Source organism: Ranitomeya variabilis, chromosome 7, assembly GCF_051348905.1.
Source record: "Ranitomeya variabilis isolate aRanVar5 chromosome 7, aRanVar5.hap1, whole genome shotgun sequence".
NCBI lineage: Eukaryota > Metazoa > Chordata > Amphibia > Anura > Dendrobatidae > Ranitomeya > Ranitomeya variabilis.
Genome location: NC_135238.1, coordinates 12,221,159 through 12,237,566, shown reverse-complemented (window position 1 = coordinate 12,237,566; position 16,408 = coordinate 12,221,159). Strand labels below are relative to the sequence as shown.

The 16,408-nt window shown below is 38.9% G+C and overlaps 1 protein-coding gene across 1 annotated transcript; it reads left to right on the top strand.

The window, feature by feature from the left end:
- The first annotated feature begins 175 nt into the window (after positions 1–175).
- Positions 176–10,338, top strand: NCR3 (natural cytotoxicity triggering receptor 3). Its single transcript, XM_077274087.1, has 3 exons — positions 176–835; positions 979–1,329; positions 9,958–10,338. The coding sequence occupies exons 1-3, from the start codon at positions 793–795 to the stop codon at positions 10,098–10,100; spliced, it is 537 nt and encodes a 178-aa protein (XP_077130202.1). The 5' UTR covers positions 176–792; the 3' UTR covers positions 10,101–10,338.
- The last annotated feature ends 6,070 nt before the right edge of the window (positions 10,339–16,408 follow it).

Below are 16,408 nucleotides of genomic sequence, written 5' to 3'. Positions count from 1 at the left end.
TCCTCCGCCTTCCTCTTTTGCCCATTTTTCCTTTCCCCCTCCCCCAGCACTGACCCTGATATAACATCCTGATCACCTCGTTAATCAGGATCGCCGCCTCTGATTGGCCGATCCCAGGGGCAGCGGCTCCGCCTGGAGAGATATAAAGCCCAGGAGCTGCTGCTGTGCAGGAGTATGGTGGGTTCTGTGGTGGTAGGGGAGTGGGCCATTAGTTTGGGGTTGTTAACCCCGTTTAGTGATGCAGTTTTCCTTTTTGCACAACGTGGCGGTATATTCTCATAGATCACACCTGTGGTCATGTGATCACTCATGCCTCTGCACAGCGCCGTTCTATGTGTAGTGGCCATGCTCGGTACTGCAGCTCGGCTTCTATTGAAGTGAATAGTAACTGAGCTGCAGTACCGAAACCAGCCATTACGTGGTGTGTGGAGCTGCACTAACTCTGTACATCCAGCAGCTGATCAGTGGGGGGGTCTGATCCCTCCAAATTAATATTGGTGACAATCCCTTTAAGTGTGACTTGTGTCCCATTAGTGAGTTCGGGGCGGCAGCTGTGACCGCGCAGCGTTGGTGTCGGAGGTCCCTGGATTCCGGCATTAGCTTCACCTGAAGATCCGGACTGGGCGATCCATTCTCGGATGGGATCAGGGAGTCACACGGGATCCACCAGATCCCCGAGGTCTGAGATCTCATCAGATTGTTGTTAGGACCCAGGAGGAAGCGGAGGAGATAGAGGAAGGTGACCGTTTCGGTTCCCATCTCCTCCTGGTGAATTCCTCCAAGAAGAGGACGATGACTGCACGGCTCCTCGTCCTGATCATCGGCCTGTGCCAAGGTAACGGCTGCGGCCTGCGCTGCCCCTGACAGCTATTACTGCCTGTTATCAGCCATTACTGTAGGCCGGTGGGTACTCCCACCCTGTACGCCCCCTGCTGTCCTGGACCCCGGTCTTGCAGCGTTCTCCTCTGTGCCCCCCAGGTTGTCCCCCGCAGGCGGTCCGGCAGTCCGGCCCTGTGACTGTAGATCGCGGGTCGTCGGTGAAGCTGAGCTGTCACTTCTCGATGCGTCTCCGCCTGCAGAAGCCGTCGCTGACCTGGGTGAGGAAAGACGAGAACGATGCGGAGACCACGATCTACCCCAGCGATGGCTCCACCGACGCAACGAGAGCCAGTCTGGACGCCGAGGCCTTCAAGATTTCAATGGACGCAGGAATCAACCTGAGAGACCTGAGACAACGCGACTCCGGGCGGTACTTCTGCTGCGTCACCATCCTGAGCGGCGGAGTGCAGAAAGAATGTAGAGGAAACGGCACCCACCTCACCGTGCGAGGTAAATGGGAGACATGGCAACACATAGTCCCGATATACACCGCCTCCGTATTATACCCGCCACCCACTGCACATAGCGCGAGAGCAGACTCATCTTCTGACCAACTAAAATAGATTTCCAGTTCATTTATCAAATGATGAAAATGGTTCCATCCTTGTACACGGGGAGCAGTATTATAGTAGTTATATTCTTGTACATAGGAGCAGTATTATAGTAGTTATATTCTTATACATAGGAGCAGTATTATAGTAGTTATATTCTTATACATAGGAGCAGTATTATAGTAGTTATATTCTTGTACATAGGAGCAGTATTATAGTAGTTATATTCTTGTACATAGGGGCAGTATTATAGTAGTTATATTCTTGTACATAGGGGCAGTATTATAGTAGTTATATTCTTATACATAGGGGCAGTATTATAGTAGTTATATTCTTGTATATAGGGGCAGGATTATAGTAGTTATATTCTTGTACATAGGGGCAGTATTATAGTAGTTATATTCTTGTACATAGGGGCAGTATTATAGTAGTTATATTCTTGTATATAGGAGCAGTATTATAGTAGTTATATTCTTGTACATAGGAGCAGTATTATAGTAGTTATATTCTTGTACATAGGAGCAGTATTATAGTAGTTATATTCTTGTACATAGGGGGCAGTATTATAGTAGTTATATTCTTGTACATAGGAGCAGTATTATAGTAGTTATATTCCTGTACATAGGGGCAGTATTATAGTAGTTATATTCTTGTACATAGGGGCAGTATTATAGTAGTTATATTCTTGTACATAGGAGCAGTATTATAGTAGTTATATTCCTGTACATAGGGGCAGTATTATAGTAGTTATATTCTTGTATATAGGAGCAGTATTATAGTAGTTATATTCTTGTACATAAGAGCAGTATTATAGTAGTTATATTCTTGTACATAGGAGCAGTATTATAGTAGTTATATTCTTGTACATAGGAGCAGTATTATAGTAGTTATATTCTTGTACATAGGAGCAGTATTATAGTAGTTATATTCTTGTACATAGGAGCAGTATTATAGTAGTTATATTCTTGTACATAGGAGCAGTATTATAGTAGTTATATTCTTGTACATAGGGGCAGTATTATAGTAGTTATATTCTTGTATATAGGAGCAGTATTATAGTAGTTATATTCTTGTACATAGGAGGCAGTATTATAGTAGTTATATTCTTGTACATAGGGGCAGTATTATAGTAGTTATATTCTTGTACATAGGGGCAGTATTATAGTAGTTATATTCTTGTACATAGGGGCAGTATTATAGTAATTATATTCTTGTACATAGGAGCAGTATTATAGTAGTTATATTCTTATACATAGGGGCAGTATTATAGTAGTTATATTCTTGTACATAGGAGCAGTATTATAGTAGTTATATTCTTGTATATAGGAGCTGTATTATAGTAGTTATATTCTTGTACATAGGAGCAGTATTATAGTAGTTATATTCTTGTACATAGGAGCAGTATTATAGTAGTTATATTCTTGTATATAGGAGCAGTATTATAGTAGTTATATTCTTGTATATAGGAGCAGTATTATAGTAGTTATATTCTTGTATATAGGAGGCAGTATTATAGTAGTTATATTCTTGTACATAGGGGGCAGTATTGTAGTAGTTATATTCTTGTACATAGGAGCAGTATTATAGTAGTTATATTCTTGTATATAGGAGCTGTATTATAGTAGTTATATTCTTGTACATAGGAGCAGTATTATAGTAGTTATATTCTTGTACATAGGAGCAGTATTATAGTAGTTATATTCTTGTATATAGGAGCAGTATTATAGTAGTTATATTCTTGTATATAGGAGCAGTATTATAGTAGTTATATTCTTGTATATAGGAGCAGTATTATAGTAGTTATATTCTTGTACATAGGGGGCAGTATTGTAGTAGTTATATTCTTGTACATAGGAGCAGTATTATAGTAGTTATATTCTTGTACATAGGGGGCAGTATTATAGTAGTTATATTCTTGTACATAGGGGCAGTATTATAGTAGTTATATTCCTGTACATAGGAGCAGTATTATAGTAGTTATATTCTTGTACATAGGGGCAGTATTATAGTAGTTATATTCCTGTACATAGGGGCAGTATTATAGTAGTTATATTCTTGTACATAGGGAGCAGTATTATAGTAGTTATATTCCTGTACATAGGAGCAGTATTATAGTAGTTATATTCTTGTATATAGGAGCAGTATTATAGTAGTTATATTCTTGTACATAGGGGCAGTATTATAGTAGTTATATTCCTGTACATAGGAGCAGTATTATAGTAGTTATATTCTTGTATATAGGAGCAGTATTATAGTAGTTATATTCTTGTACATAGGAGCAGTATTATAGTAGTTATATTCTTGTACATAGGGGGCAGTGTTATAGTAGTTATATTCTTGTACATAGGGGCAGTATTATAGTAGTTATATTCTTGTACATAGTGGCAGTATTATAGTAGTTATATTCTTGTACATAGGAGCAGTATTATAGTAGTTATATTCTTGTACATAGGAGCAGTATTATAGTAGTTATATTCTTGTACATAGGGGCAGTATTATAGTAGTTATATTCCTGTACATAGGGGCAGTATTATAGTAGTTATATTCTTGTACATAGGGGCAGTATTATAGTAGTTATATTCTTGTACATAGGAGCAGTATTATAGTAGTTATATTCTTGTATATAGGAGCAGTATTATAGTAGTTATATTCTTGTACATAGGGGGCAGTGTTATAGTAGTTATATTCTTGTACATAGGGGCAGTATTATAGTAGTTATATTCTTGTACATAGGAGCAGTATTATAGTAGTTATATTCTTGTACATAGGAGCAGTATTATAGTAGTTATATTCTTGTACATAGGGGGCAGTATTATAGTAGTTATATTCTTGTACATAGGAGCAGTATTATAGTAGTTATATTCCTGTACATAGGGGCAGTATTATAGTAGTTATATTCTTGTACATAGGGGCAGTATTATAGTAGTTATATTCCTGTACATAGGGAGCAGTATTATAGTAGTTATATTCCTGTACATAGGGAGCAGTATTATAGTAGTTACATTCTTGTACACAGGAGCAGTATTGTAGTAGTTATATTCTTGTATATATGGGCAGTATTATAGTAGTTATATTCTTGTACATAGGAGCAGTATTATAGTAGTTATATTCTTGTACATAGGGGCAGTATTATAGTAGTTATATTCCTGTACATAGGGGCAGTATTATAGTAGTTATATTCTTGTACATAGGGGCAGTATTATAGTAGTTATATTCCTGTACATAGGGAGCAGTATTATAGTAGTTATATTCCTGTACATAGGGAGCAGTATTATAGTAGTTACATTCTTGTACATAGGGGGCAGTATTATACTAGTTATATTCTTGTACATGGGGGCAGTATTATAGTAGTTATATTCTTGTACATAGGGGGCAGTATTATAGTAGTTATATTCCTGTACATAAGAGCAGTATTATAGTAGTTATATTCTTGTACATAGGAGCAGTATTATAGTAGTTATATTCTTGTACATAGGAGCAGTATTATAGTAGTTATATTCTTGTACATAGGGGGCAGTATTATAGTAGTTATATTCCTGTACATAAGAGCAGTATTATAGTAGTTATATTCTTGTATATAGGAGCAGTATTATAGTAGTTATATTCTTGTACATAGGAGCAGTATTATAGTAGTTATATTCCTGTACATAAGAGCAGTATTATAGTAGTTATATTCTTGTACATAGGAGCAGTATTATAGTAGTTATATTCCTGTACATAAGAGCAGTATTATAGTAGTTATATTCTTGTACATAGGGGCAGTATTATAGTAGTTATATTCTTGTACATAGGAGCAGTATTATAGTAGTTATATTCTTGTACATAGGAGCAGTATTATAGTAGTTATATTCCTGTACATAAGAGCAGTATTATAGTAGTTATATTCTTGTATATAGGAGCAGTATTATAGTAGTTATATTCTTGTACATAGGGGCAGTATTATAGTAGTTATATTCTTGTACATAGGGGCAGTATTGTAGTAGTTATATTCTTGTACATAGGGGCAGTATTGTAGTAGTTATATTCTTGTACATAGGGGCAGTATTATAGTAGTTATATTCTTGTACACAGGAGCAGTATTGTAGTAGTTATATTCTTGTACATAGGGGGCAGTATTATAGTAGTTATATTCCTGTACATAAGAGCAGTATTATAGTAGTTATATTCTTGTATATAGGAGCAGTATTATAGTAGTTATATTCTTGTACATAGGAGCAGTATTATAGTAGTTATATTCCTGTACATAAGAGCAGTATTATAGTAGTTATATTCTTGTACATAGGAGCAGTATTATAGTAGTTATATTCCTGTACATAAGAGCAGTATTATAGTAGTTATATTCTTGTACATAGGGGCAGTATTATAGTAGTTATATTCTTGTACATAGGAGCAGTATTATAGTAGTTATATTCTTGTACATAGGAGCAGTATTATAGTAGTTATATTCCTGTACATAGGAGCAGTATTATAGTAGTTATATTCTTGTATATAGGAGCAGTATTATAGTAGTTATATTCTTGTACATAGGGGCAGTATTGTAGTAGTTATATTCTTGTACATAGGGGCAGTATTGTAGTAGTTATATTCTTGTACATAGGGGCAGTATTGTAGTAGTTATATTCTTGTATATAGGAGCAGTATTATAGTAGTTATATTCTTGTACATAGGGGCAGTATTATAGTAGTTATATTCTTGTACATAGGGGCAGTATTGTAGTAGTTATATTCTTGTACATAGGGGCAGTATTATAGTAGTTATATTCTTGTACACAGGAGCAGTATTGTAGTAGTTATATTCTTGTACATAGGGGCAGTATTATAGTAGTTATATTCTTGTACATAGGGGCAGTATTATAGTAGTTATATTCTTGTACATAGGAGCAGTATTATAGTAGTTATATTCCTGTACATAAGAGCAGTATTATAGTAGTTATATTCTTGTATATAGGAGCAGTATTATAGTAGTTATATTCTTGTACATAGGGGCAGTATTATAGTAGTTATATTCTTGTACATAGGAGCAGTATTATAGTAGTTATATTCCTGTACATAAGAGCAGTGTTATAGTAGTTATATTCTTGTACATAGGAGCAGTATTATAGTAGTTATATTCCTGTACATAAGAGCAGTATTATAGTAGTTATATTCTTGTATATAGGAACAGTATTATAGTAGTTATATTCTTGTACATAGGAGCAGTATTATAGTAGTTATATTCCTGTACATAAGAGCAGTATTATAGTAGTTATATTCTTGTACATAGGAGCAGTATTATAGTAGTTATATTCCTGTACATAAGAGCAGTATTATAGTAGTTATATTCTTGTACATAGGGGCAGTATTATAGTAGTTATATTCTTGTACATAGGAGCAGTATTATAGTAGTTATATTCTTGTACATAGGAGCAGTATTATAGTAGTTATATTCTTCTACATAGGAGCAGTATTATAGTAGTTATATTCTTGTACATAGTGGGCAGTATTATAGTAGTTATATTCTTGTACATAGGGGGCAGTATTATAGTAGTTATATTCTTGTACATAGGGGCAGTATTATAGTAGTTATATTCTTGTACATAGGGGCAGTATTATAGTAGCTATATTCTTGTACATAGGGAGCAGTATTATAGTAGTTATATTCTTGTACATAGGGAGCAGTATTATAGTAGTTATATTCTTGTATATAGGGGGCAGTATTATAGTAGTTATATTCTTGTACATAGGAGCAGTATTATAGTATTTATATTCTTGTACATAGGGAGCAGTTTTATAGTAATTATATTCTTGTACATAGGGGCAGTATTATAGTAGTTATATTCTTGTACATAGGGGCAGTATTATAGTAGTTATATTCTTGTACATAGGGGCAGTATTATAGTAGTTATATTCTTGTACATAGGGGGCAGTATTATAGTAGTTATATTCTTGTATATAGGAGCAGTATTATAGTAGTTATATTCTTGTACATAGGAGCAGTATTATAGTAGTTATATTCTTGTACATAGGAGCAGTATTATAGTAGTTATATTCCTGTACATAAGAGCAGTATTATAGTAGTTATATTCTTGTACATAGGAGCAGTATTATAGTAGTTATATTCCTGTACATAAGAGCAGTATTATAGTAGTTATATTCTTGTACATAGGAGCAGTATTATAGTAGTTATATTCTTGTACATAGGAGCAGTATTATAGTAGTTATATTCCTGTACATAAGAGCAGTATTATAGTAGTTATATTCTTGTACATAGGAGCAGTATTATAGTAGTTATATTCTTGTACATAGGAGCAGTATTATAGTAGTTATATTCTTGTACATAGGAGCAGTATTATAGTAGTTATATTCTTGTACATAGGGGCAGTATTATAGTAGTTATATTCTTGTACATAGGAGCAGTATTATAGTAGTTATATTCTTGTACATAGGAGCAGTATTATAGTAGTTATATTCTTGTACATAGGGGCAGTATTATAGTAGTTATATTCTTGTACATAGGAGCAGTATTATAGTAGTTATATTCTTGTATATAGGAGCAGTATTATAGTAGTTATATTCTTGTACATAGGAGCAGTATTATAGTAGTTATCTTCTTGTACATAGAGGCAGTATTATAGTAGTTATATTCTTGTACATAGGGGCAGTATTATAGTAGTTATATTCTTGTACATAGGAGCAGTATTATAGTAGTTATATTCTTGTACATAGGGGCAGTATTATAGTAGTTATATTCTTGTACATAGGAGCAGTATTATAGTAGTTATATTCTTGTACATAGGAGCAGTATTATAGTAGTTATATTCTTGTACATAGGGGCAGTATTATAGTAGTTATATTCTTGTACATAGGAGCAGTATTATAGTAGTTATATTCTTGTACATAGGAGCAGTATTATAGTAGTTATATTCTTGTACATAGGGGCAGTATTATAGTAGTTATATTCTTGTACATAGGAGCAGTATTATAGTAGCTATATTCTTGTACATAGGGGCAGTATTATAGTAGCTATATTCTTGTACATAGGGAGCAGTATTATAGTAGTTATATTCTTGTACATAGGGAGCAGTATTATAGTAGTTATATTCTTGTATATAGGGGGCAGTATTATAGTAGTTATATTCTTGTACATAGGAGCAGTATTATAGTAGTTATATTCTTGTACATAGGAGCAGTATTATAGTAGCTATATTCTTGTACATAGGGGCAGTATTATAGTAGCTATATTCTTGTACATAGGAGCAGTATTATAGTAGTTATATTCTTGTATAGAGGAGCAGTATTATAGCAGTTATATTCTTGTACATAGGAGCAGTATTATAGTAGTTATATTCTTGTACATAGGGGCAGTATTATAGTAGTTATATTCTTGTACATAGGGGGCAGTATTATAGTAGTTATATTCTTGTACATAGGGGCAGTATTATAGTAGCTATATTCTTGTACATAGGAGCAGTATTATAGTAGTTATATTCTTGTATATAGGAGCAGTATTATAGCAGTTATATTCTTGTATATAGGAGCAGTATTATAGTAGTTATATTCTTGTACATAGGGGCAGTATTACAGTAGTTATATTCTTGTACATAGGAGCAGTATTATAGTAGTTATATTCTTGTACATAGGGGCAGTATTATAGTAGTTATATTCGTGTACATAGGGGGCAGTATTATAGTAGTTATATTCTTGTACATAGGGGCAGTATTATAGTAGTTATATTCTTGTACATAGGAGGCAGTATTATAGTAGATATATTCTTGTACATAGGGGCAGTATTATAGTAGTTATATTCTTGTACATAGGAGCAGTATTATAGTAGTTATATTCTTGTACATAGGGGCAGTATTATAGTAGTTATATTCTTGTACATAGGGAGCAGTATTATAGTAGTTATATTCTTGTACATAGGAGCAGTATTATAGTAGTTTTATTCTTGTAGCTGCATTTTTAGGAATCCCTTTGCAATTACAACCTGTGCAACCCTCCTCCATGATGAGACATTGCCATGTATACACATGGTGGTCCTGTGCTGATGATGGGGTGCTAAACATGACACAACGTCTGCCCCCTGGACTCTTCTTGCACATTCGTAAGATCACAAGTGGTTAATGAAACAAGAATCTAATTATCTGTTGTCTTCTATGATTAGAGCAGCTTTGTCCTCCATAACCAGCACCGCATGTGAATAGTGAAGCAGTCGCTCGCCGCCGCAGGTTCCTGCTTCTGCTTTCTCTGGTGTTACAAGGCTCCTCCGGGGTTTACACCTTTTCAGCGCCAGAGTGCCCCATCAATGCTGCCGTGCAGAAAGTGCTCATTAAACTGCCCCAAGAGCCCCACTGACAGTGCCAACCAAAATGTGTCCATTCAAAAGTATCTGACAGTGAGAACCCAATATACAGTGCCGTCCTGAGGGCGCTCGTATAAAGGGCTCCATAATCAGCGGATACCAACTGTTAGTTTCTGGGTTCCAGCATTCTGATTGGTTGCTTTGGGTAACGGTGCCGTCAATAGTTTGTCTTTTTTTTTTTTTCCAGCCGCCATGTACGACACACCGATCGCCTGCTCTCCTTTGGGGGTTGTCGGCGCCGCCCTGCTGGTCTTGCACGGTATGGTCTACAAGCAGTGGATGGAGTACAGGAAAGTTCACGTAAGACAGGAAAGACACTGGCGCCAATGACATGAAGGATCCACGTCCCACGGATTTCTTCATAGACTTTTTCTCAGTGCTGTAATTTGCGCCAATTAGCATGGACACCAGGATGACTGCAACAATTATCCTGCCCCTCGTAGAACGTCGCCTTCCATGTGTGGCCATTGGATTGTGATTAAATACCTATTAATGTGCTCGCGTCTGACTAATGTTAATGACCCCTGAGCTCAAGGTTCCTTTTCTATGAGAACATTGTTTTGTTTAAAGGAGTCAAAATAGATCCATCCATCTATCCATCAATAAATCTATCACCTGGGCCATTCTAAGAAATCCTGAAAACATGACCTGTTGGTGGCTCTTGATGACTGAAGTTGGGGAACACTGGTGTAAGGGAAGGATTTGTCCCAAACAAATAACTAGACAAATGACCGATTCTTACTTCGACCAATAATGTTAAGCAATATTTACACATTCAATGCTTCTGCATTCATCTAACATTAACGGATATTTTTATCAGGAGACAATCATTGACTACGGCCAGGTCCAACTGGGATACATCTGAGATGGACGGCGACGACCGGAAGTTGTAAAGGACTTCAACCTAGTCGGATCAATGATAACTCAAGATGCAAAAACGACCAAAGAAGTCAATAATATCTATGGGCAAATCAACAATGATGTCACCGGACAAGGCCTTCAAATTGAGGAGCATTTCACTGGCTACGAAGACACGGCTCCTACACAGTTTGGTCTTTTCTGTAGTGACATATGGATGCGATACCTGGACGATAAAGAAACAAGACAGAAGAAGAATCAACGCCTTAGAAATGTGCTGGAGAAGGATGCCATGGATGGCAAGAAGAACAAATCAAACCAGACATGACAATGGATGCAAGGATCACCAAGCTACGACTTGCCTACTCTGAACACATCATACGAAGAGAGCGATCACTGGAGATGGACATCATAGTCAGAAGAATAGAAGGAACAAGGCGAAGAGGAACACCAGCAACCTGATGGCTTTATACCATCAAGATAATGGTGGAGAAGACCCTGGTGGACCTATCTAAGCTTACAGAAGATCGATTTTTCCTACAGATTGTTCCTCCATCAAGTGCCATGGGTCGAGATTGAGCCGAAGACTGTTAAATACCGTAATAATTAGTTTTTTGGGTTTTTTTTTAATAATAATAATAATAATAATAATAATAATAATTTTATTTATATAGCGCCAACATGTTCCGCAGCGCTTTACAAACTATAGAGGGGACTTATACAGACAACAGACATTACAGCATAACAGAAATCACAGTTCAAAACAGATACCAGGAGGAATGAGGGCCCTGCTGCTCGCAAGCTTACAATCTATGAGGAAAAGGGGAGACACAAGAGGTGGATGGTAACAATTGCTTTAGTTATTTGGACCAGCCATAGTGTAAGGCTCGGGTGTTCATGTAAAGCTGCATGAACCAGTTAACTGCCTAAGTATGTAACAGTACAGACACAGAGGCTATTAACTGCATAAAGTGTATGAGAACATGATGGAGGAACGTGATTATGTTGTTGTTTTTTATTAATAGGCCACACAGGGATAATTAGGTTAATGCGTTGAGGCGGTAGGCCAATCTGAACAAATGAGTTTTTAGTGCACGCTTAAAACTGTGGGGATTGGGGATTAATTGTATTAACCTAGGTAGTGCATTCCAAAGAATCGGCGCCGCACGTGTAAAGTCTTGGAGACGGGAGTGGGAGGTTCTGATTATTGAGGATGCTAACCTGAGGTCATTAGCAGAGCGGAGGGCACGGGTAGGTTGGTAGACTGAGACCAGAGAGGAGATGTAGGGTGGTGCTGAGCCATGGAGTGCTTTGTGGATGAGGGTAGTAGTTTTGTACTGGATTCTGGATTGGATGGGTAGCCAGTGTAATGACTGGCACAAGGTAGAGGCATCGGTGTAACGGTTGGCGAGGAATATGATACTGGCAGCAGCATTCAGGACAGATTGGAGCGGGGAGAGTCTGGTAAAAGGTAGGCCAATTAGTAGAGAGTTACAATAGTCCAGACGAGAATGAATAAGTGAGACAGTAAGAGTTTTTGCAGAGTCGAAAGTAAGAAAAGGGCGAATTCTGGAAATGTTTTTGAGATGCAGATAAGAAGAGCGAGCCAGTGATCGGATGTGGGGGGTGAATGAAAGCTCGGAATCAAGGATGACTCCAAGGCAGCGGGCATGTTGCTTTGGAGTAATGGTGGAACCGCACACAGAGATGGCAATGTCGGGCAAAGGTAGGTTTGTAGAGGGAGAGAACACGAAGAGTTCAGTTTTTGACAGGTTCAGTTTCAGATAGAGGGAGGACATGATGTTAGAGACAGCGGTAAGACAATCACTGGTGTTTTCTAAAAAGGTCGGCGTGATAACAGGAGAAGAGGTATATAATTGGGTGTCGTCAGCATAGAGATGGTACTGGAAACCAAATCTACTGATTGTTTGTCCAATAGGGGCAGTATACAAAGAGAAGAGGAGGGGGCCTAGGACTGATCCTTGAGGAACCCCAACAGTAAGGGGAAGGTGAGAGGAGGAGGAACCAGCAAAACAAACAGTGAAGGATCGGCCAGAGAGATAGGAGGAGAACCAAGAGAGAACGGTGTCCTTGAGGCCGATGGAGCGGAGCATAGTGAGGAGGAGCTGATGATCCACAGTGTCGAATGCTGCGGAGAGATCCAAGAGAATTAGCATGGAATAGTGACCATTAGATTTAGCTGTTAGTAGGTCATTAGAGACTTTAGTGAGGGCAGTTTCAGTAGAGTGTAAAGAGCGGAAACCAGATTGAAGAGGGTCGAGAAGAGAATTATCTGAGAGATAGCGGGTAAGACGGGAGTGGACCAGGCGTTCCAGGAGTTTAGAGATGAAGGGAAGATTAGAGACAGGTCTATAATTAGCGGCACAATTTTGATCGAGGGAGGGCTTTTTAAGTAGTGGATGTATGATGGCATGCTTAAATGAGGAGGGAAAAATACCGGAAGTGAGGGAAAGGTTGAATATTTTTGTTAGGTGAGAGGTGACAGCCGGGGAAAGGGACTGGAGGAGATGCGACGGAATGGGGTCGCTGGTGCAAGTGGTCGGGCGAGAAGATGCAAGGAGCCTGCTTACTTCTTCTTCTGTAACTGGTTCAAAGTCAGAGAGTGAACTAGATGCAGTGGGGGAGGGAGGACAGTGCTTGGTATGAAGAGATTGGGAAATGATTTCCTGTCGAATGTGGTCAATTTTTTCTTTGAAGTAATTGGCCAGATCGTCAGCGTGGAGATCTGTGGTTGGGGCCTGCTCTCTTGGGTTGAGTAGGGACTGGAAAGTGTCAAAGAGACGTTTAGGGTTATTGGACAGCGAGGTGATGAGGGTGTTGAAATAGGTTTGTTTGGAGAGGTGAAGGGCAGAGTTGTATGTTTTTAACATGAACTTATAATGGATGAAATCTTCGGGCAGATTAGATTTTCTCCACAGACGTTCGGCGCACCTGGAGCACCGCTGCAGGAAACGTGTTTGCAGCGTGTGCCACGGTTGTCGCCGTCTGTGCCGAGTTGTTCTATGTATAGGAGGTGCAGCTTCTTCCAGGGCACTTTGCAGGGTTTCATTGTAATGCTTCAGAGCAGAATCAGGACAAGAGATGGAGGAGATTGGGGCCAATGAAGACTGCAAGTTCTTCATAAGTTTCTGGGTGTTAATGGCCTGTATGTTTCTATAAGTGTGGAAAGTGGGGATGACCTGAGCGGGATGGCAGTTCTTGATAGAGAATGAAAGAAGGTTGTGGTCAGAGAGCGGGAGAGGGGAGTTTGTGAAATCATCCAGTGAGCAAAGCCGGGAGAAGACCAAATCAAGGGAGTTTCCATCATCATGTGTTGGAGAGTTAGTATGCTGCGAGAGGCCGAAAGAGGAGGTTAGAGATAAAAGGTGAGAAGCAGATGGGGAGAGAGGAGAAGCAATTGGGATATTGAAATCACCCATGATGAGGGTGGGGGTGTCATAAGAGAGAAAGTGTGGAAGCCAGGTGGCAAAATGATCCAGGAACTGGCGAGAGGGGCCGGGAGGACGATACACCACCGCCACTCGCATGGAGAAGGGGACGTAGAATCTGACAGCATGGACCTTTTTTTCATCATACTTTCAAACAACTAGGCCTAGTGTAACCCTCCTATGCTTTGATTCTCCCATAATAATGTAGTTAGTTAGGACACCTGCCAAGTCCCATTTGGTACCAAGATGAATGAAGGAAAAGATAAGATCATCATTGCTATGGAAGAATTTAGAGTTGGGTTGTGTCATTGTTTGTCCTGCAATGTAAGACCCCTGGCTAGCGGGAACAGGTTAGCGATTTGATGTTATAACATAGACCATTATTTTTTTTTTTAATCAGATACATTTTTATTGAGCATAATAAATGGTATCCACTCATATAACAAAGTACATTCGTGTTTTGATTTAACAAGAAAATAACCCCTCCCGTCTGAAGACCAACACCAACCATACAATACTCTTGGAAAGAAGAGAATAAACATTACATACGTGTTATACCATTAGCATCGTTTACCGCAGTCCATCAATTATTCCCGTCCAGCCATGGCTGCCACAACTTTTGAAAAAACCCCATCCTATTCCTCTTATTATATATACTTTTTTCGAGCTGGACAATATGATTCGCTTATCCTAATCACCACAAAACACAGCTATATCCCATAAAATATCACTTTTATTAACATCCACTAAAATCAATACAAATACACAGGCACAAAGGACAGAGGTAGGGATGGTGGAGCACTGATCAACAGTACACTGTACACAAAGGGGCCTAGGGTACCACCCATAGCAAACACACACTGTATAGAATTACACTCGGATAACAGCCCATATGAATAAATAGATTGCCATAATACTAGTAAAGCAGGCCCGATATCCAACACCTGAATAGGTGTAAACAAAGATGTCATACCTGACGTGTGCAGCAAATGGGGGACCCAGGGCCCACCCCGACGCGCGTTTTGGAGCGACAACGCAGCTCCTTCCTCAGGGGGCACCCTAGGCCCCTTTGTGTGTACAGTGTACTGTTGATCAGTGCTCCACCATCCCTACCTCTGTCCTTTGTGCCTATGTATTTGTATTGATTTTAGTGGATGTTAATAAAAGTGATATTTTATGGGATATAGCTGTGTTTTGTGGTGATTAGGATATCTGTTTATTGCAGTTGTCCCTATTTAGTCCGTAGCATACATATATGGGGTAGTATATTAGTTGCATGTACAGTATATACTAAGGTGCAATATATCATGATTTTCCCCGTATGTGTACTATGCATGCTACAACTTTATGTCTTAATATGATTCGCTTGCGCAATGAACTCTCGTCTGGTTGGAGGTTCCTCCCTAATCCAATACCTTGCAATCACTTTCCTCGCAATGAACAATAATCTAGCAATTGCCATTTTTGCAGTTCCGTCGGCCAAGATTTCCTCCACATAACCAAGTACACAAACCACCAGATCCCTGGGAATCGAACACCCATAAATCGCCCCAATTTGGTTCAGCACTAGAACCCAATGAGAAAATAATCTGTGACAAAGCCATAGCATGTGTAGTATACCCGCCTGAGACTGGGAACATCTAGGGCACTCAGAATCAGATCTGAACCCAGCTTTAAATAACATGTCCGGTGTCCTATAGGCCCTATTTATTATTATTATTATTATTATTATTATTCATTTTTATAGCGCCATTTATTCCATGGCGCTTTACATGTGAAATACGGGGCAAATATAGACAAATACATTAAACATGAGCAAAATCAAGGCACACGGGTACATAAGGAGGGAGGACCCTGCCCGCGAGGGCTCACAGTCTGCAGGGGATGGGTGAGGATACACTAGGAGAGGGTAGAGCTGGTTGTGCGGCGGTTCAGTAGGTTCAGGATCACTGCAGGCTGTAGGCTTGTCGGAAGAGGTGAGTCTTCAGGTTCTTTTTGAAAGTTTCTATGGTAGGCGAGAGTCTGATGTGCTGGGGTAGAGAGTTCCAGAGTATGGGGGAAGCACGGGAGAAGTCTTGGATGCGGTTGTGGGAAGAAGAGATGAGAGGGGAGTAGAGAAGGAGGTCTTGAGAGGATCGGAGGTTGCGTGTTGGTAGGTACCGGGAGATCATGTCACAGATGTATGGAGGAGACAGGTTGTGGATGGCTTTGTAGGTCATTGTGAGGGTTTTGAACTGGAATCTCTGGGCGATAGGAAGCCAGTGAAGGGCTTGGCATAGGGGAGAGGCTGGGGAATAGCGGGGGGACAGGTGGATTAGTCGAGCAGCAGAG